We start from the raw sequence: 21,897 nt of genomic DNA on the forward strand, positions 1-21,897 counted from the left end.
CAAGCCCAGAAACCACTGTCCACAAGCTCCAGTTTGCCTGTAGGTATCTCAGCACAGTCACATGCAGCTGACACCAGGCCAAGGCCCAGGATGGACACCAGGCCAGCTCGGGCCCATCTTAGCATGGAAACTGTTCAGCTGGACGAGGAAGCAGGCGGTGACTTCCCTGAGCCCACCCGGAAAACCAGCGCCGCCAAACCATCAGACCAGCGCCAATGGCCCGGACTCCAGCCCCGGCACCCAGCCCCAGGCCTTGGGCACACTCACGATGTTCATGAGGGTGAGGACGTAGTTCTGCACGTGCTCCTTGCCGTGGAAGCGCACTACCGAGTCGTCCACCGCCAGCAGCACCTCGATGCTGTAGCTGCCTGGCGTGGCGTGTCGCCGCTTCCGCTCTGCTTCTCCTAGCCGGTCCCCCACCAGGCCCAGCAGGTTGGGAAGGTCGCCCAGGCCAAAAGCTGGAACAGGGATGGGAAGAGACGGAGGTTCAAATCCACGTAAGAAACTGTCACCATGATGCCGCCCGCTGATCAACCCTTGCCCCCATCATGTGCACCCCTTCCCCTGCCTCTGACAACATGAGGGTTTGTGCCAGGCCAGGTAATGGGTGGGCATGAGCCCTCTCCCTGACGTGAGGATGAGGCAAATCTCTGAGGCAGTGAGGAACAGAGAGGTGAAAACTGGCCCAGGCTCCAGTTCCTGCACAGTTCTATCTCCCTGTCACGTCCCAGCCCAAGCCCCTCCACCTCTCTGGGCTCCCCTGCCCTCCTGCGACATGGGAAAGAATAATCCTTCATCTCCTGCCAGAAATGCTTGCTGTAAAAATCAAAGATGGCAGTGGGTAGAAACATCATAATACAGGAAAAAATGTTTTGTGATATTACTGTGGCCCATGGAGGGCATTTTAGGGACCTCTGGAGGATGCCCCATGCCCCTCAAATCCCTCTCAATCATTGCCAGCAACTCCAAATTTCCCTCATCACAGCTTTGACCTTTTAGCTAAGGTTATTTATTTAACCAGCATTAACTTGTATGACATAATCTAGGCGCTGTCAAGCCTTTTCTGTAAAGGATCAGATAGTAAATATTTTAGGGTTTGTGGTTCATCTGTTTGTGGTCCATCTCAGCTCTTCAATTTGACTACTGAAATAGAAAAGCAGCTACAGACAATATATAAACAAATGAGTGTCTCTGGGTTTCAATAAAACTTTATTTACAAAAACAAGTGGCAGGCCTCATTTAGCTCATGGACCTTAGTTGGCTGACTCCTAATCAAATCCAATCCAATCCTTAATGACAACTCTGTCAGATTACTGACTCCATTATACAAGTAAACAAGCTAAGGTTCAAAGTAGCATGTCCAGGTCTGTCTGAATCAAAAGGTCATGCTTTGAAACATATGGCTCAAGCAGTTATCAGTCATTTACACCATAGCCTGAATAAGAACTGGAGCAACATTTGTTGGGGCAGTGGAGTGAGGAGTACATGAGGACACCACAGGGCAAGCTTTGGAAGCAGGATAGGAGGCAAGGGTCTCTCAAGAAAGCTTCAAATGTCTTAATGACTTTCCTGCCATCCCATCCTGAAGCTCTGATTCTTGTGCATTGATTTCTAAGAATATTCATTTATCCACAGTTACTTGAAAACCCCTCTGCCTACAAGATGGGGCTGAGGCTGTAAAGATGCCACCACTACAGTTCCAGCACATATCCAGAGGCGTGGCTGCAGAAGGGGCCCCACACTTACTAGCAGGGTGGACGGTGGTGGGTGATGAAGGTAGGATCCTGTCCTTGAGCTCCCCTGCCTAGTGCAGATGACAGATAAGAAACTGGGGAGTAACAATAGAGTACCATCAAGTACCAGACAGCAGGACTGACTAGGGCAGGCTTCCACACCAAGATCCAACCTAGGACTGGGGAGCTGGGAGAGGCTTCTGGAGGAGGGCACACCTGAGCTGGCCAGAGGGGGAGCAGGAGACCTGCTGGAGCATGGGACCAGAGGGTTCCAAGAAGAGGGAGATGCAACTGCAGGACCCATCGTGACTGAGGGTAAGGAGCCACCGTCCACAGTGTGGTAACCCTCGGGGATGACTCGACGGGCACCCAAGTTCTGCCTCTAAGCCTCCATGCACATGGGTACTCCAGGGGCTGAAGGCTGAGTATGGAGCAAAAGGAAATCACAGTGCTCCATGCTGTTTCTATTTTCCCTTTGGTTAGTGGCACTGCCATGCAAAGGAATCTACCATGCCCTAGATTTAAGAGTTGGGGAATGTATGGCCACTGTGCCTAGAAATGGCCAGAAATGGGCAGCTGGCCCTCTGAGCAATGTATAGACTGGTGAGCAGGGTTTGGACCAGTGTCCGCCCTCACTGCCCCTGAGGCCAGTGCCTCTCTCTTTGCAGGTAATACTGCACCAGAGCTCCTGGTGGCCCTGCTATCTGAGCCCAATGGTGAGTGCAGCAGCCCAGAGACAAATTCCTGGGGGAGAGGGGAAGAGACCCCCAGGAAGGGACAAGGAAGGTCAAAGGCTCTCTCCATGGAGTGAGTTGAATTACAACAGCCACTCCCAACACACTGAGCAGTGCCTGGAGGTTTCAGGACTGCAAGGGAAAAGGGAAGCTCAACTCCTCACAGCTCTCCTTGCCAGGTCTGACAAAGGGAGGCTCAGAGAGGTCACCTGACTCATCTCAGGTCACACAGCAAGTTCATGGCAAACATCCAGAATGTACACCCAGGCCTGCCACTCCCCATTATCACACCCTAACAGGGCCCACCCAGATTTCCATCTCAAAAAACAGTGAGAGGCATTGGGGAGGGCCTGCTGACATCAGCCGCAGACCTTGGAGATGATCCATTCACACCCTCTTCTATGTGTCTCTCATCCTTCAGGCCACATATAGGGAATTCTCAAAGTGGGAAGGGTGAGGGCAGCAGGTCACCAGAAACTTTCAATGAGCCCACCCAAGAAGCCCCAAGAAAATATAAAATGGTGCAGCTGCTTTGGAAAACAGTTTGACAGTTCCCCCAAAAGTTAAACAGAGTATTACCATAGGACCTACATCTTTACAGCATCTTACGTATATACTGAAAACAATGGAAAACATATGTTCACATGAAAACTTGTACATGAATGTTCACAGCAGCATTATAACAGTCACCAAATGGAAACGACCCAAATTTCCACCAACAGATGAACAGATAGACAAAATGTAGTCTCTCCGTGTGGTAGAATATTACTCTGCCATGAAAAGGAGTGAAGTACTAAGACACGCACCAGCAGAGATTGATCTTACACACTAAGTGACAGAAAGCCAGTCACAAAAGGCCAAAGACTGTATGATTCCATCTATAGGGGATGTCCAAAAGAGACAAAGCTCTAGAGAGAGAAGGTCGATTAGTGGTTGCCAGGGAGCTGAGAAGGGGAAAATGGGGGTGACAGCTGATTCATGGGTATGTGGTATTTTTATGGGAGTGATGGAAATGTTCTAGGATTAGATAATGGTGATGGTGATCCCATTAATGTGGGATGTAATGTGATGGTGATCCCAATAATGGTGATCCCACAAAATTGTGAATATAGTTTAAAAAAACTGAATTGTATACATTAAAATGGATTTTCTCTCAATTAAAAAATGGCAGCAACAGCAGCCTTAAGCCCCAGGCTGGCTGGCTGCCCTTGAGGGAATGAACTGCCCTGGTGTTTGGTAGCCCCGAACCCCAGCCAAGAAGCCAGAATTCTGGCTACGGGCACACAAGCATCCACGTTCCATTGACCTAGATGGTGGGAAGAGGGCTACAGAGCAGGACTTTGGGCTGAGGGAGGACAGGACAACATTAGGAGCATGGAAACGTCCAGGGCACAGCCTTCGAGGTCAAACCTTTCATCTTAACCAAGAATGTTAAGTGGAGACAGGCACACCCAAAAGAACTTCACATACCAGGCTCAGACCCACTGCTCGCCTTTAAATAACAGAGTGAGTCACAGGTTTTCAAGAAAGTCCCCTATCACCCTTGTCTTTCTAAGGAAGAACCCAGATGGGCCCAGGGCACAACACCGCCCACAGGAGGTACAGCCAGGCAACCTGACAAGGGGAAGACAGGACAGCATTCGAGGCCTGAACCCCACCCGGAGCTCAGTGGTCTCAGCCTCCCAGTCGCTGATCATGGTGGCCGACTGTGAAGCTGGTTCCAGGCTCACAGCCCTGGCGTAGGACTTCCCCAAGGTCTCTCTCAAAAGGGAGGATTTGCGGTCTTTTGATTCAGAGCTGGCCTCAGATGAAACAGAGCCCAAGGGAGACTTGTCATTCCTTCCAACAGTGGTGGAGGTAACAGTGCGGGTCACCACCAAGCTCCTGAAACCTTGCCCAGCCACCCGAGGCTCCCCCCATCCCCTCCCACATCATAACATAACTGCAGAGCCCTCCACCATCATAACATAAGTGTGGCATCACTTAAGAGCAACATGGGGAGAGCAGCTGAGGCTTTAAAGGATGCATTGTACGTGGGGACAACTGGTTTCCAGGCATTCCTTCACGCTGGGCCCGACTCCGCCAGGGTCCAGGCAGGAGGGTATGTCACTCATGGCCAGATTCCACCCAGGAAGGAAGGTGAAATCCACGCATGTCCTCATGGCCAAAGGGGCTTTGAGACAAAGCTCAGTTGGACTATGAAGTTGGCACAGGCCTAGGACCAGCACACAACGCGTTCACCACTTCACCGGCTCAACCATGGGTCCTGCGTACTACTGGTGGGCAGGCTCCAGTACTGCTCACCGGCTGCATAGGGGCCCCTCTCAGAGACTCTCACCCCAACCTGGCAGCAGTTACCCTAGTAACAAAGCCTTAACAACAGCAACCGTTCATTAAACACCTACCACATGCCAAGCTCCATGCTGGGAGTTCTATACACATTACAACATTTATAACAGAACACATAAAACCTCAGAGTTAGCAATGATCATCCCACTTTACAGATTAGAAAAACAGGTTCAGAGATGTTAAGTAACTTGCTTAAGGTCACACAGTAAACGACATTGGAGGTAGGATATCTTTTTTTTTTTCACATTTAAGCTGTTTTTTAAAAAAATTATTTATTCATTTATTTTTGGCTGCACTGGGTCCTTGTTGCTGCTCATGGTCTTTTCTCCAGTTGCAGCAAGTGGGGGCTACTCTCTAGTTGTGGTGCACGGGCTTCTCATTGCAGTGGCTTCTCTTGTTGCGGAGCACAGCCTCTAGGGTGTGCAGGCTGTAGTAGTTGGGGCACATGGGCTTAGTTGCTCCCTGGCGTGTGGAATCTTCCCGGACCAACAGTTGAATCCGTGACCCCTGCATTGGCAGGCAGATTCTCAACCACTGGACCACAGGGAAGTCCCTGGAGGTAGGATTTTTAAACGGTCTTTTGAACACAGAGCTGACTGGTAGCCTGACCCCAGGCAGTCTCCCTAGGAGTGCCCAAAGAAACTCCTTCCTGTGGTTCCCAGGGGTGGAGATGATTTCCAGGGGGAGAAGCTAACTGCAGTCATTCCACCTTCTGTCCTGGCAGAGGAACAGCTTTGCAAAGCAACGCTGAGCCCCTCTGAGACTCAAGGAGGGGCTCAAGACTCAGGGGGCTCAAGTCACTCCTCTGGCCCCCACTCCAGCCTGCTATGGTAGCCCCTAAAATGGAGGGCAATTTCCCTGCTGGTGCAGTAGATCTATGTGGCCCAGACCCATTACACCAACGAGAAGACTGAGGCCAGGAGTTGAAAAGCCCAGGCCAGAAGTTACCTGAAAAAAACATCCCTGTGATGTGGAGGGAGGTAGACGTGGCACCCCCAACCACAGCCTACCTTCATTGTGAAGGTCCCCGAGGGGCTCTGTCCATGGCTGCCTGACGACTTCCCGCCGGTACACCACGTGCTTCCTCCCGCTGGCCTCCATCTCCTGCTGCCCACGCTGGAAGGGCTCGATGAAGTAGTCAGTGCTGTCCGTACGGATGAGGCCAGCCTGAACCAGGGATGTGGCAAGCAGGGGGGAAGGGGGAGAGAGCAGAGACGTGAATACACAGCAGAACAGGTGTGCATGTGTGTGCAAATGAGTGTGACCACACGAGAGCAGGCTCTTCCTCTAGGGGCTTGGGGACCCTCGGATGCCAGCAGGGAAGTGGGAAGAGGGTGTTAGGTGGTCGAGCAGGGCCCCCATGCCCATCGCAAGCAGAGCAGAGCCACTTTTCTTTTTCTTTGATTTATTTCTAATTGAAGGATAATTGCCTTACAACATTGTGCTGGTTCCTGCCATACATCAACATGAATCAGCCATAGGTATACATATGTTCCCTCCCTCTTGAACCTCCCTCCCACCTCCCTCCCCATCTCACCCCTCTAGGTTGTCACAGAGCCCTGGCTTGAGTTCCCTGAGTCATACAGCAAATTTCCACTGGCTATCTATTTTACATATGGTAGTGTAGATGTTTCCACGCTACTCTCTCCATTCGTCCCACTCTCTCCTTCCCTCACTCCCTCCCATCGTGTCCATAACAGATCCACTTTTTCTGTGCTGTGCACTCATGGGGTTCCATGTAACATTTCCTCTAAACAAAGGTGCATGCATGCTAAGTCGCTTCAGTCATGTCCAACTCTTTGCAACCCCATGGACTGTAGCCTGCCAGGCTCCTCTGCCCATGGGATTCTCCAGGCAAGAATACTGGAGTGGGTTGCCATGCCCTCTTCCAGGGGATCTTCCCGACCCAGGGATTGAACCTGCATCTCTTATGTCTCCTGCATTGGTAGGCGGGTTCTTTACCATCAATGCCACCTGGGAAGCCCCCCTAAGGTGGGCACTGGACCCCAATTCCAGCAAAGAGTGCTGTTATTTCAGATTTAAAGCGTGTGTGTGCAGCTTGCGTTTGCTGACAATAAACGAGCAAGGACAGTGCCCCAGGAGTGTGTGCTCGATGTTTTAATCTGATTTTTCACCTGCATCAATAGTCCCTTAAAAATATCAAGTGCTGGCTTTGGAAATAAAAAACATAAAAATATAACCTTGGCCAAGCCCAACCAACATGTCATTAGGTCCCAGATGAAGGCAATATTCACAGGGGTAAATGAAATATATAACGAAGTGTGTGTGAATACGAGTGTAGCTATACAGTCTCCCGCCCCCATGCACACGTCAGCTCTTTAAAGCAGTGAGGGACACCTGCCACGGTGCCTGGACGATAGGAGGCAATCCTTAATAAATACTTACTTGTTGAATTCCTTCACTCATTCAACAAACACCTATGGAGTGCCTACTACATACCAGCCTTGTGCCAGACACTGGGAATGCAGCTGTGAACACAAAACAGGGAATGAAGGAAACCATTTTTATAAATCTATTGGGCCTTCCTGTTTGAATAGGAGCTGCCTCTTTTTAAAGCAGTCATTACTTTACGCAACTAAATTCCACCAGTTTTCCCACCTCAGTCTGTTTTGAGCTTGTTTCTTAGGGAACTCCCTTCAAGGCTTCCTGCACACACGACATTGAACCTCCCAGAACAACCCATCTTCCTCCTGTCCTTCCCAGCTATGTGTCTTCATCAAACTGCCAACGTCATTTTGGATCAGAACCAAGATAGCTGCCTTCTGCACCAATCAGGAGGCCAAAAAATGTTCTAGGGAAATTAGCAGCATTACCAGAGTAAGTCTGGAGCTCCTCAAGGTAACCATTTTATCAGAGGACACTCAACTGTCTGCAAAAGCTCCAGTCTGCTTATTAAAATGTCAACGTCAAACTCTATATTAAGCAGGCATCCTTTCTTTTAAAGTGCTTTCTCTTTTTAACTTTTGCACCTGCCACGTGCCCAGGGCAGTGAAAAACAGATAATGAGGCCCGGCCTTTGGCTGTGAGTTGTTCATCATCTGGATAGAGGAGGCCACAGAGAAGCAGAAGATGGCCAAACTGTTGGGCTTGGTGCTCTGGCAGGTGTACCTGATGGACAGGGATCCATCAGGCTCATGGTTGCAAGGGGCAGAAATTCAGCTTGCACCCTCTTGGACCAGAGGGGAGCGTGTAGGTCCCTGGACAAACCATGGCAGGTGCAGGCACTGGAAATGAGGGGCCCAATGTGTTGGCTCCGGAGAAGGCAATGGCACCCCACTCCAGTACTCTTGCCTGGAAAATTCCATGAACAGAGGAGCCTGGTAGGCTACAGTCTATGGGGTTGCTAAGAGTCAGACATGACTGAGCAACTTTTCACTTTCACTTTTCCCTTTCATGCACTGGAGAAGGAAATGGCAATCCACTCCAGTATTCTTGCCTGGAGAATCCCAGGGACGGCAGAGCCTGGTGAGCTGCCATCTATGGGGTCGCACAGATTCAGACACGACTGAAGCGACAGCAGCAGCAGCAGCAGCAATGCCTTGGCTCTCTCCGCACCCTCCTCACAAACCCTCTGCATCAGCTTCACTCTCCCAGACAAGGTATGTTCTCACAGGTACATCTCTGCTCTGACACCAGAGACAAGAAGGCTTTCCTTGCATAGTCCCATCTGGTACAGCCCAGGGGACCTGTGGTCAGTCTGGCCTGACTCTCATGGTCACCCTGGGATTGGTAGTTCTCGCTCGATCCCCATGGCCAGAGGGAAAGTAATTTCTATGGTGAAAGAAGGGAGAAACTGATAGGGTGGCAAAAGAAACCCACATGAGCTGGAAAGGACACAGCAAGTAAGGGACCTGAATGCAGATGTAGGAGCAGGAAGGGCCATGTGGGGTTGGGGAGGCATTCAGGCTCATGGGCAGAGGCTATGCCAAACCTGCACAGAAAGTGTGTTAGTCAATCAGACACGTCTGACTCTATGCAATCCCATGGACAGTAGCCTGCCCAGCTCCTCTGTCCATGGAATTCTCCAAGCAAGAATACTGGACTGGGTAGCCATTCCTTCTCCAAGGGATCTTCCCAACCCAGGGATCAAACCCGGGTCTCCTGCATTGCAGGTAGACTCTTTGTCGTCTGAGCCACCAGGGAAGCCCTGCATAAGTCATGGCCAAGTCGAAGAGCCTCTGCCACTGAGGATATGCACAGCCCCTGAAGGAAGCCAGTCTTCCAGGGTACACAGGGCGGCAGGGCCCAGGGCTTTCCACCCAAAGCTACTGCAGCTCAGCTGCCAAGAGAGACTCTCCACCAAGGTCCCCGCCCATCCATCCCATCCCACCTTCTGTACCTCTGTCTAATCCCCAAGGTCAGTGCTCCCACCCCACTGAAGCCCCCCTGGACCAAGCAAAGCAAGAGACCCTTACAGCAGAAGTCAGATGACCTGTGCTTCATCCAGGCCAAACTCTAGCAGAGGAGAGAGAGTTCTCTAGACCAGGGGGCAGAAGACTCCATTCAGTGACCCCCCTACACATACACACTGGGTCACTTCACCGTAGCCTCCCCTATTCTGGAACTTGGTTAACCCACTGCCCCAGAGGATTCTCCAGAATCTGGCATTCCCTGTGCCTCACCACCCAGAGTCACCATGGCCACCAGACCTCAGGGCCTCCCATGAGGGTTGCAGAGTTCAGAAAAATGCTCACAGAATGGGCTGGGCTACAAGGCACTCCCTTCCGGCTCATGTCCCCCTTTCAAGATCACCACGTCTGCCCCAGTCTCCAGCTTCAATACGCTAGTCAGGGGGCCTCTGATATTTGCTTGGATGCCTCTAGTGACAGAGAGCTCCCCCTCTCAAGATGTAACCTGGTCTCTGCGGGGACACTTTTACTGTCATACTGAGCTCGACACACTTCCCTGCATTCTGTCCTTGGTGAAGTCTTATTATCATTGCTAGTAATGAGTGAGATAGCATCACTGACTCAATGGACACGAATTTGAGCAAACCCCGGGAGACAGTGAAGAACGGAGGAGCCTGGTGTGCTACAGTCCATGGGGTCGCGAAGAGTTGGACACCACTTATCGACTGAATAGCAACACTAACAGTATCTGCCACTCACATTTACACATCTTAATTCATCTTTACAACAACCCTATGAGGTAGGCATTTATATTAGACCCATCTCATGGATGAGGAAACAGAGGTACGGAATGGTTAAATAACTTGCCCGGAGTCACTCATCAAGTCAGGGACAGCACCAGAGCAGAGCTCAGCTCCGTGTGGCTCTTCATCACTAGGCTCTATTACCTCAGGCCATCCCGGGGCCCGCTTCTGACCTGGGGGCCCATTTGGAGCAAGGAGACGTTCCTCTCACAGTCCCATCTGCAAGTCCCTGGGCCTCTGGGACTGACCTTGCAGAGCAAGCAGGTTGTTCACTTCCCACCTCTGGGCAAAAACACTCGATGGAAACCAGTCCACCTTCTACCACTGCCGTGAGGATGAGCAGAAGCATCAGCATTCAGCCCTAAAGGGAGCCAACTCCGCTCACTGCCCAGGTGACTGCTCCCCTGAAAGGACTCCCACCTCACACACCAGCTCGGCTCCAGCAGACAAGGAAGCCCGGGATTCCTGGGACTAGTCTAGCCCCCCAACACATCCTCAGGCCTCTCCCCAGGGAACAGCTAGAAGAACCCCTATTTTCCCACCCCAGTGAACTGTTTAGGGAGAAGACCCAAGGCTCTGACATGCAACCTGGAAAATAAGCTTCAAACCTCTCTGTAACTGAGGATCTCACCAGCCCTCCCTGGCACTGAAGGCAGGACCTCCCTAATGATCATCTTCATGTATTTTGGGCATCACCCCCAGGTCTTGACAAGCAATTCCAATCCAGGTCTGGGCTCACTCTTAGTGTCTAAGACCCTCCTCCTGGAGAAGGGATGGGAAGGCAGGCCCAGCCACCAGATCAGGAGGCAGCCTGGGCTGGTCCCTCCCCAAGGCCCTTGGTTTCCCCATCTGCATCAGGAGAGGTTTGGCCCATGCTCTCCTTCAGCACTGCCCTGGCCAGGAAACCAGGCAACACTCAGGGCAGACAGACTGGCAACAGGAACTTTCTGTCTCTCCCCCTCCTCTCTTAATTACTCCTGTCTCTCAATTTATGAGATGTTTATATTTCTGAAAAGTGGTAGCTAATTTTAAGACACTAAAATCAAATCGAATTTCTGTATAAGAAATCAAGAAAGGGGGAGAAAATAAATCCTGGTAGAATGGAAAATAAATGTCAGCCATATCTGTTTTCACCCATAACTTATTCTTCTGGAAACAGTAAGCAGGAAATATATACTGGAAAGGATCTTCATGCAATAAAAACAACAACAAATAGCTGATTCTATCCAATTGGACCACACATCGTACAGGCCCTCAGGCAATTTCTCCAAATAGAAACCCACCAGTGGGCAGGCCCGGCCCCCTCTGCCCTGGTCTGAACCCTTTAACAAGGCTGCTTCTGAGGGTCCTTTCCTGGAAGGTGCGTGGCTGATGGAGGGGCCGGTTTGAATTTTCTAGTATGGCTGTGACGTTGTTTTTGGTTGCAAAGGTGACACCTGCTGCTGCAATCTTCATCCAGAGGCCTTCAGGTCATGCTAACTGTGGTTTTCCAGTCCAGTTTCCCCTCAGGAAAAAACCCAAGTCCAAAGCGTAATTCCAGGTCACCTGAAGGAGCCAGGTGATGACTGGATAGGTGACTACTGTGGGTCATAAATGAGTTCACTTGGTTACCAGCAGCTATCTGTCATCAGGGTGAGGACTCAAATATTTTAGCAGATAATTGAAGTCACATTATTTTGAAATTAGTACATACATGTTAGAATAACATGTTTACTGTAAAGTTGCACATACTTGCATGTAAACTGGGAGGTGAGGGTACAATGAACCAACAGTCAGATCTCCAGGGAGGCCACAGAAAGAAATCCCCAAGGGATGCCTAGGACTAGGGCAAGGGTCCATCTGTGCTGAGTCAGATGCAGAGACAGTGAGCAAGGGGCAGACTTGGGTCCAGGCAGAGCCAGTGGCTTGACTCTGAGAGGACAGCTGCAGGTCCTCTGGGAAAAGGGAATCCTGAGGTCTCTTGCTGCACTCTCAGATTGGCTAACTTGTGTCAAATGCCCAGAAGGAGGGCCCATTTCAAGATGGAGTAGTGGGCCAGTCTCCCCTTCCTTCTCGTTCCAAAGCCAGTCTCTGTGGGGCCTCCCCAGTAGGGAATCAAGCAGTGCAGGCCACCCCCAACCCAAGCATCCTGCCACCTCCCAAGGAGAGTGTGTTCTCAGGCTTGAACTTGTTCTGGGAATTCCATCACGAGGCTTTTACTGCCAGCTGTGCTGTCTTAGGTTCTAGGCTTCCAGCAAATTTAACCTGAAACTATGCCACTGGAAGAGACAAAAGATAACCCAGCAAGTGGAGGCTGGGACGATGCACACAACTAGGATTGGCATGAGAATCAGAAGTGGCTTCCGCCAGGTTCTCCCCCAATATAGCCACCTGCTTCTATCCCCAGCCACTGCCAGCCAGGCTCCCCCCAAGACCATATCACCTGCTACAACCTCAGAAACTTTGACTGTGGGTATCTCCTTGTCTCCCTCAATAACTCCAACATGCTGGCTCCAGCTACCACTAAACTTCATTAAGACTTCCAACACATGAACCCACCATTCCACCACTGTCAATCTCCCCTCCAAGTTCTTACTTCCCTTCTCATCACCTTGGACTTCTCCATCACAATACATAATAGTTCTGCAAACACTCATAACTCTCTCCCACACTTCCCTCCATCCTGCTCTCCCAGAGAAGCCTCTGTCCCGGTTTAACCCAAGTCTCCACCCACTCCGTGTCTGCACACTGACAGAGGAAATGCACATGGTCCTCACAAGTCTCACCTGAAATCAGTGGCCAGAGCTCTCAGGTGAACATAATGCTGACTGGGGAATCTGCAGCACTACCAGTTACACCGGTGTTCTCACTTTCCCTTGGGCTTGGACGTCTAACACCGTCCCCACCCCCACTCTCTCCTGTTTTCAAGGAGAAAACAGACACCATCAAGCACGCCCTCCCATCACAGCATGAACTCCCATAGCTGTGCCCCCCCCTCCTCCCACCATACCCTGAGCTTAGGACCATCCCCATCTCACCTCCTCAAGACTTAACTCCTGCAATTAGCATCCCTCTTTACCGCATCACCAGGCCCTCCCTCTCTCCTGGATCATTTCGCTGACACATGAATGCACTTGATCTCTGTGCAATTCCCTCCCAGCCCTGCCCAGCTATTGCCAGGGTCTCTTTCTCCCTCCACAGCACAGCTGTCCACACTTCTCACTGCCTCCACTTCTGTGCCTTGTACCTCTTCTCTATCCACCCCACAGGGACTTCTAGAACCACTACTTCCTAGAAATTGCCCTCGTCATAGTCACCTGAGACCTCATGTATTCAGAGCCAGACATCATTTCTTTGTCCTGGTCTCTCTCAGCTCCTTCAGCCACACACATGCTCCCTGGGGACTTCGCCTGATCCCATGGCTTTACATACCATGTATTTGCAGATACCTCCCAAATTACAGGAGAAGGCAATGGCAACCCACTCCAGTACTCTTGCCTGGAAAATCCCATGGACGAGGAGCCTGGTGGGCTACCGTCTATGGGGTTGCACAGAGTCGGACACGACTGAAGCGACTTAGCAGCAGCAGCAGCCCAAATTACATTCTCAGCCCTGACCCCTCCCAGAACTCCATGGAGGAATGTCCAACAGCCTCCTTGACACAGACCCTGGGCTTCTGTTGGGCACCTCAACCTTTAAAACAGACCTATTCCTCCCCTTGCCTTCCCCATCTCAGCAAATGAAACTCTTTTCCCTAGTTGCTCAAGTCAAAAATCAAGGGAACGGGTGGACCCAGGGATTAGGCTTTTGCAGGTCTTCCAACTTCCCTCACAGTTTTGTTAACTCAGTTGGATGAAAGATGCATCCGACATAGCCTGCAGGGACCAGCCCCTCTGAGAGATCATCCTGGGCCATTGTCTGATTCCTGACAAGTGTTGTGGGGGCAGCCCTACCCACAAACCCCTATACCCTGAGGCCACCCTTTCCTCCCTCAATAGGTCCTCATGTTTTCATGAAGCATCTACTGCATGCTGGGCTTGACGGTGGGGGTACATAAACATAAGAAACCAGCCTCAGCTCTCCTTGTGAGTGACATACCTAACATATATAAAGAACACTTACTGCTCAGTAATAAAAAGACAACCCAATTTTAAAATGGGGATAGAGGGACTTTCCTGGTGGTCCAGTGGCTAAGACGCCATGCTCCCAATGCAGGGGGCCCAGGTTCAATCCTACATGCCACAACTGAGATCCTGCTTGCTGCAACTAAGACCCGGTAGCCAAATAAATAAATTAACAAATAAGTAAATTCAAAAAAATAAAGCAAAAGAAATGAAATAAAAATGGGGAAAGAATCTGAGCATTTCTCTAAGGAAAATATACAAATGGCCATTAAGCACATGAAAAGATGCACAGCATCATTAGTCATTATGGAAATGCACATCATAACCACCGTGAGATACTACACACCCACAAGGATGGCTAGAATCAAAAAGTCAGACACTAATAAGTGTTGACAGGGATGTGGAGAAACTGTAACCCCCATAAATTGTTGGTGAGAATGTAAAATGATGCAGCCGCTTTGGAAAACAGTCTGGCAGTTCACAAAATATTAAACAGAGTTTCCACATGAGCCAGCAATTCTACTCAGTATAAACTCAAGAGAAATGAAAACATAAGTCTACAAAAACCTTTACACAAGCGTCCACTGCAGCCAAGATGTGGAAACAACCCAAATGCCCATCAGCAGATGAATGGATAAGCAAAATGTAGTGTATCTGTACAATGGAATGTTATTCAGCCATAAAAAAGAAAGAAATGCTGAAAAATTCTACATGGATGAATTTTGAAAACATTATGCTAAGCGAAAGAAGTCAATCACAAAAAGTCACATATTATACAATTCCATTCATGTAAAAATCTAAAACAGGGAAATCTATAGAGACAAAAAATAGATTAGTGGCTGCCAGGGGCTGAGGTAATGAATTTGGGGTGGCAGGTGCTGACAAAAGACACAGAGCTTCTTTTTGAGATAGTGAAAATGTTCTAAAATTAAACATGGTAATAATTACATGGGCTTCCCAGGTGGGGCAGTGGTAAAGAATCTGCTTGCCAGAGCAGGAGACTCAAGAGACACAGGTTTGATCCCTGGATCAGAAAGATCCCCTGGAGGAGGAAATGGCAACCCACCCCAGTATTTTTGCCTGGAAAACCCCATGGATAGAGGAGCCTGGTGGGCTACAGTCCATGGGGTCGCAAAGAGGCAGACAAGACTGAGTACACAGACACGATAATTACATGGCTCTGTGCATTTAATAAAAATCCACTGAACTGTACACATTAAATGGGTGACTTGCATGGTATGTAGATTGTATCTCAATAAAGCCGTTAATAAGGCTGGTATACACAGAGATATGAGACAGGCAGAGAAATGACATATACGCGTGGAAACAAGGGACATGCAGCACCCAGAGCACAGAAAGGGACAATACACACAGAGACACAACACACGAGCAGGCGAACACCACACATGCCCTCAGCCAACTCACATGCAGGAGGCATACAGGCTGCCTGCTACCACGGAAGCGTGACTCAGCACAGCCAGGATGAAAGCCTGCGGACACTGAGATTCCACATAATTCAAACCTGATGTGAAGCCCCAAGCCACAGGAGCTCTGCTGGACGCTGGGCTGCCAAGGCCTGGGCCCAAGCCAAGGAGAGTCTGAAAGCTGATTCACGCCGAGCTGCAGCCCTGGGGACAGGCTGGAGGAAGGTACCCTCAGAGGATGGAGCCGGGAGCCGCCAGGCTTGGCCCCAAAGAGCAACACACACCCCACACGGGCGGCATCAGGGCTCCCAGAACCGCCGGAGGCTCGGAAGAGACCCAGGAAGCAGACGGCCTCCACCAGCTGGAGGCAATTTTCTGGGATGAACGCGTGCGGGCTCGGCCCACTTCCAGGGTCATGACCTCTGCAGGCCCCACACCCTGGGAGCTGCTGGGTGAAAGGCTAGGGAAGCTAGCAGTCCATTGGCAGCAAAGACCCTTCTCAAGGAGAAGCAATGTGGTGGGTGTGCTGGGTCAGTGCAGAGACCCTAGAGCCAGGATCCCTGGGGCCTGCCATGGCTCAAACCATGGAGTCTTGGACAAGTTACTAAACATCCCTGTGCTTCAGGACTATAAGGGTACTGATCTTATGAGTTGCTTGGAGAAACACACATGGAGAATCTAGAACAGTCCGAGCCAGCAGCAAGGCTGTCTAAGTGTTAGAGTTTGCTGTGCTGCCATGATTAGCATGACTATGATTCAAAGTGGGCCTGGGAGTACCAGTGGCTCATGAAGGGAGCAACATTCTGGAACTATGGATGGTTCACCCCTAAGTCCTGGCTCCACTGCAACCTGGCTTTGACCTGCTCAGATCCCCTGTCTGTACATAGGAAGAAATCCCTGAGAAAAAATACCAATGGTTAAGCATCCTTACGGAAAAAGTCCTTACTAAGAAGAGGCTGGTTCTCAGGAATTGTAAATGTGAGAAAGAACATGGGCAGACAAAGAGAGTCATAGATGTACAGAACAAACTTATGGTTACCAAGGTGGGGAGTAGAGGGTGGGATGGACTGGGAGATTGGGATTGGCTAGTGTACATACACTACTATGTATAAAATAATTAATGAGGACCTACTTACAGCACAGGGGACTCTCCTCAATGCTCTGTGGTGACCTAAATGGGGAGGAAATCTAAAAAAGAGTGGATATATGTATAGTATAACGGATTCACTCTGCTGTACAGCAGAAACTAACACAACATTGTAAAGCAACTATACTCCAACAAAACATTTTTAAAAGGAACACAGGCAGACAAAAGGTTAGTGAAAATGTACCACCTAAGTGTGAAGTTGTAGGCAATTTCCTTCTCTATAAACGTTTAGGTGTCTTCTAACTTTTCTGATTCCCCTATCTAAATAGGAAAGCTGATTCTGCACAGAACGTTTGCCTGCTACAATAAGCAACTAAAAATTGCATAACAATGATTTTAAAACAAAGTTTAAAAGGAAATAAACCCAATGGAACCCCTGTCTTCTATCACCCAACCTCCTTGTAAAGGATGTAGCAGCTACACCTGGGAGTGAAACACCTGTGGCTGGGACCCAGGCAGCACCTTTGCCAGCTGGGTTGTTGTTGTTCAGTCACTAAGTCGTGTCTGACTCTCTGCGACCCCATGGACTGCAGCACACCAGGCTTCCCTGTCCTTAACTATCTCCCGGAATTTGCTCCAACTCAAGCTGCTGGGTGATGCTTTCCAAGCCTCAGTCTCCACTCCTGAAACTAAAGGGAATGACATAATGAGAGGAAAATGTCCCCTCCTGAAGCCCAACCTAACACCAGGCAGGGTAGTCTTTCCTTCCTTCTTCAGCCTGGCTCTCCCGATTCCCCAGCTTTTCCATCAAACACAAAGCAGACTTTCCCAGAATGCTACTACAGTGGGTCTTACCCCTTGATGCCCATTAGTATCACCTGTGGAATCTGCAGAACGCCTAATGCCCAGGCCACAGCCCAGACAAATGAATTATATCTGTGGTGGGGTCAGGGGAGCAAGCATCAGTAGTGTCTCAAACCTGCACAGGTGATTCTAATGTGCAGCCAGGGCTCGGAACCCCTGGCCTCAATTCTGGAAGCTTCCAAATGGTGCAATGGTACGAAATGGATGTTTAAGTGATCATCCATGTTTCACAAAAAGAGCAGTAGCAGCAGGCTGTGTTCGACCAGAATTAGTTTGCCATTATACAGGAAATGCACAAGAAAGAGAGGGGACAAAGGACAATGAGTACACTCCCTGACCGAATGGGATTCGGGGAAGGGGAGCCAGGACAGGCCGGGTGACTGCACACCTGTTACAGTGTGAGCATCTTCCTGGGCTGAGCATGGCCAAGGATCACCTGGACCAAATGTGATTTATGCCTTAGGTGCTGTCTCAGAACCTTGCCACCCTCTCCCCTTGAGGTGTCACTCCACTGTGAGTGAGGAGTGAGTTGCTAAAACTGCCCTGAGCTGAGTGTGTCTGGGAAGCAAGGAGGGAATCTGTGACCTACTGGTGTGGCCAGTGGCCAGTCAATGATGTCACAACCCCCCAGCTAGGAGCCCACAGTGCAGAGATTAAGGACAATTAGTAACAATATCTTTTCTATGCTGCTGCTGCTGCTGAAAGCAGTGAGTGATTCTGTCCTCTGGCCCCTTGGAGAACAGAGTTGCTTAGATCTTCTTGCAACTTCTTCCAGCCTGGCAAATGTGCTTAAAGGGAGGGCACTCACTTCTTATGATGCCCTGCCTCCCAGCAGCATGGGTCCTGGCCTAGCAGCAGGGCAGGGCCTCACCTGCAGGTGCTCAGAGAGTCCCCTTGTGCGGCAAACCCCCACCCTGGAGCCCAGGCAGAGTCCAGGGCAGACCTTGCCAGGCTGGCAGCCGCCACCAGTTTCCATTCCCCGTGCCTAGGAGCCACGTGGCTCTGAGGCTTATCCCTCTGTCACCACCATGGATGGCCCACCAAGCTTGGGCTGGGAGCTCTGCCTGGCCCCCTGATTGGCTCAAAGTCCTGGCAGCAGTCGGGGCTTCAAGACGAGGAGACAGGAACTAGCCCTCAAATGCCAGGAGGCAGTGTGGCTGCCAGGCCCTGAGCTGGGGAATGGTTCCCCCCATCAAGGCCTGAATCCTACAGATCAGAGGCAAGCCAGAGGATGGTGGGGTGGTGCCAGGAAAAGGTGCGGCTGCAGCTGAGGGCTGGGCCCCAGCAGGTCACTTGTCCCAGCCAGGGCTCCCCTCTGATCCACCCTGACATCAGCCTACTCCAGAGGGCACTACAGAAGGCACGTGAGCACAGGAGAATGGAAAGATGAGTGGACCTAGATGCCTGAACTCCTGACAGTCTCCTGACAACATTTAGGCATCACTGCCTTCCTCTACAGAGGGGAGAAGTGGACAAAACCACATTAGCTAGAAAGCACCATCAAATGAGGCCCATTGTTATCTTTAACCCTGCCCAGGGCCCGGCACTGTTTGTATGTTTTCCAAGTTTTTTAGAACTCTGACACTTCCCCAGAGCTTGTTTGTGTTAACCCCTATTACTAGCAGTTCAAATGCCCACGTCCCAGTCACTCAGGCAGAGAAGGCAATGGCACCCCACTCCAGTACTCTTGCCTGGAAAATCCCATGGATGGAGGAGCCTGGTAGGCTGCAGTCCATGCAGTCACTATGAGTCGGACACGACTGAGCGATTTCACTTTCACTTTTCACTTTCATGCATTGGACAAGGAAATGGCAACTCACTCCAGTGTTCTTGCCTGGAGAATCCCAGGGATGGCGGAGCCTGGTGGGCTGCTGTCCATGGGGTCGCACAGAGTCAGACACGACTGAAGCGACTTAGGAGCAGCAGCAGCAGTCACTCAGGCCACTCACCAGGTTCCCCACTCACTCTACATGTTCACTTACATCTCTGCAGTTTACTTCTCCTAAACCTCTGTCTGTAATACTACTCATTCATTCCTCAGATGATTGCTGAGCAGACCCCATTCCAGGTGTGCAGGGGACACAGCCAAAAATCCCTCCTCACTTGGGGCCGACCTTCACCAGAGGTGAGACAGGCAGCCATAAGAACATAGCACACCAGTAGAGAAACAGGAAGCAGAGGAGAGAACTGGAGGTTGAAATTTTAAATAAGGGAGTCAGGGAAGATATTGCTAAGAGGGGACCCTGGAGGACAAGCAAGGGGTGAGATGAGGGGTGGGTGCATGCAGCATCTGGGGAGGGAGAAGAGTGAAGGGGGCCATGGAGGGATGGCAGGGGTGTCACAGGCAGCCTGGAAGGAGGGAGGCTGCTTGGCTTCTCCTGGAGGAGTATCATGGGGAGGACTTGGCTCCAACAAGACTGCTCTGGCTGCTGATGGTAAAGAGATGGCCAGGGGCATTGATGGAAGTGGGGAGGGCCGTTAGGGAGGGCACTGCCATCACCCTTGGACCACCCCACCACTTGTTATTCTTGTCAAGCTGTTTGTTTCCCTTTGGGGATTATTAGCGACAAAAATCACCCCTCGAAAGCCAAACAGAGCCTGTTTTGTACTGGGAGCCATGCTTGTCCACGCTGGTCTCATGCCTGTGCCCTGCAGAGAGCTCTGTGGATCCCTTCTGGCTCAGCTCAAATGTTCCCATCACTGCCCCCTCCAGTGATTCCTGGCAGATCCTCTATCCCTCCCAGATAGGTCTGTCTATCCCTCTTCTAGATGTGAGCTTCTCCACAGGGGGACAAATAATGATCCACAACACAGGACCAACTTCAGAACAAAATCACCTTCAGCAGACATCCTCGAATCCAAGTCTCCAAAATGAACCCTCTTGGGCCCTTAATAAGAGAGACCTCTCCCACAAAATGCGGCTGTGGCTCAGGGGACAGCCTCGGGACTGTGAATTATGAGGTGATGAAACATCAAGGGCTCAACAAGGTTTCTCTGCGCTGGAGGAGCTAATTCAGAGTGTGGGCTCCTGCCAACCTCAAGGGACGGAAATGAACTTCTGCTGCGGGGCGGGGCACCCTGGGGGTATAAGTGTCTTCTGGACAGATCAAAGGTACAAATATTTGGCTGGCTTAAAAGCAAAAACTGACAAAGGGCTTTAAGTAACCCGTTGGGAATAAGGTTTACATTCAGAATGACTGTGCCCTAGCAAACACTCCTACCTTCAGACGTTTCTCTAAAAGGGCCTGTTCTACTGACCTCTCTGCCATGTTATGGAAAGCAGAAGAAAAGGAGACCACAGGGTTTTCACAGTCCATGACAAGCAGTGTGTGCAGAACAGCAGCCCACTGGCCTCCAAAATTATGAAAACGGATAAAACAGTGGCAATGGCCACTTGGAGCTGACAAGCACCAGGAAGTTTCATTTGAGCTTAAAATACTGCTAACAGGGAGGCTGGCATTTTTTTTTTTTAAGGGGCTTCCCAGTCTTCACGACAATGACTTGAAGAAGTTGAGCCACTCACATTTACAGTGGGAGCCTTACAAACACGCCCACTCAGGACCCAGGCACAAGGACTCCCAGGACGCCCCCCATGGGGCAATTGATGGACCAGTCCCTTAAGCACCTATGTTCTGAAGTCGTTGTCATGGCCACCAAGTCCTGGCCTTTCAGGGTTTATGACCTTGAGGAGCAATTCCTGTTTACTACCTCGGCAGAGGCTACACGAGATAATGGCGGGGGAGGAGCGCTGGACTGGGACTCAAGAGCCTGAACCCCATTGGCCCTGATGGTCACCCACTGTGTGACCCTGGGGGAGTCTCCCTTCCCTGAGCCTCAGTTTCCTTGTCTGGAAAGTGAGGAGGGGACCGAGAGGCCCCCAAAGTCTCTTCCAGTCATAGCTGCCCACACTCAGGCCAAAGTTAGGGTGAACTCTGGCAATGAAGCTGAACTGGAGGTGTTCATAACACGTGGGTTATTTACGCTGATAGGGAGCTCCTTGGAGCTGCCAGAAATGAGGCAGTCTACAAATATTACTGTTGTTCTTCCTGTTGTTGTTGTTCTTGTTGTTTCTAAGGCTTTAAAGGCAGGGGAAGGCCTGCATGCTGAAGATAGAAGCCCAGGCCTGGCAGATGGTTTGGGAACTTTCCATTGCAGGGTCCAGGAAATGCAGAAATTCCCTGAGTCCTCACCAAAAGCCCACCCCTGGGCCTGGACCGCACTGAGGCTGGAAGGCAGATGGAAAGCAAGCGCAGCCCCTACCACATTCACCAGCCCACAGAGCAGCCCAGAGGCTACCCTGCCTCCAGCCAACCTGAAGATGCCAGGGAAGAAAAATAAAACCAGCCCCCAGACCAACCCTCCCTGGAATGGGAGGCCGGCTCTGCTCGGAAGGAGTGGCAGTGAGCTGATGTCTGGCTTCTACTCCATAT

The 21,897-nt window shown here is 50.6% G+C and overlaps 1 protein-coding gene across 2 annotated transcripts in view; it reads right to left on the reverse strand.

Moving 5' to 3' along the window:
* The window catches only part of ADAMTS14 (ADAM metallopeptidase with thrombospondin type 1 motif 14), a 94,851-nt gene that overhangs the window by 62,231 nt on the left and 10,723 nt on the right, over positions 1-21,897 (reverse strand). For both annotated transcript variants that reach the window (XM_081568010.1, XM_081568001.1), the window contains exons 3-4: positions 5,827-5,983; positions 268-458 (exon numbers count right to left, since the gene is read on the reverse strand). In XM_081568010.1, coding sequence (XP_081424136.1) covers positions 268-458; positions 5,827-5,983 — 348 coding nt within the window. The remainder of the gene's footprint in view (positions 1-267; positions 459-5,826; positions 5,984-21,897) is intronic.

Source organism: Giraffa tippelskirchi, chromosome 2, assembly GCF_054371585.1.
Source record: "Giraffa tippelskirchi isolate mGirTip1 chromosome 2, T2T-mGirTip1v1.2.pri, whole genome shotgun sequence".
Classification (NCBI taxonomy): Eukaryota; Metazoa; Chordata; class Mammalia; order Artiodactyla; family Giraffidae; genus Giraffa; species Giraffa tippelskirchi.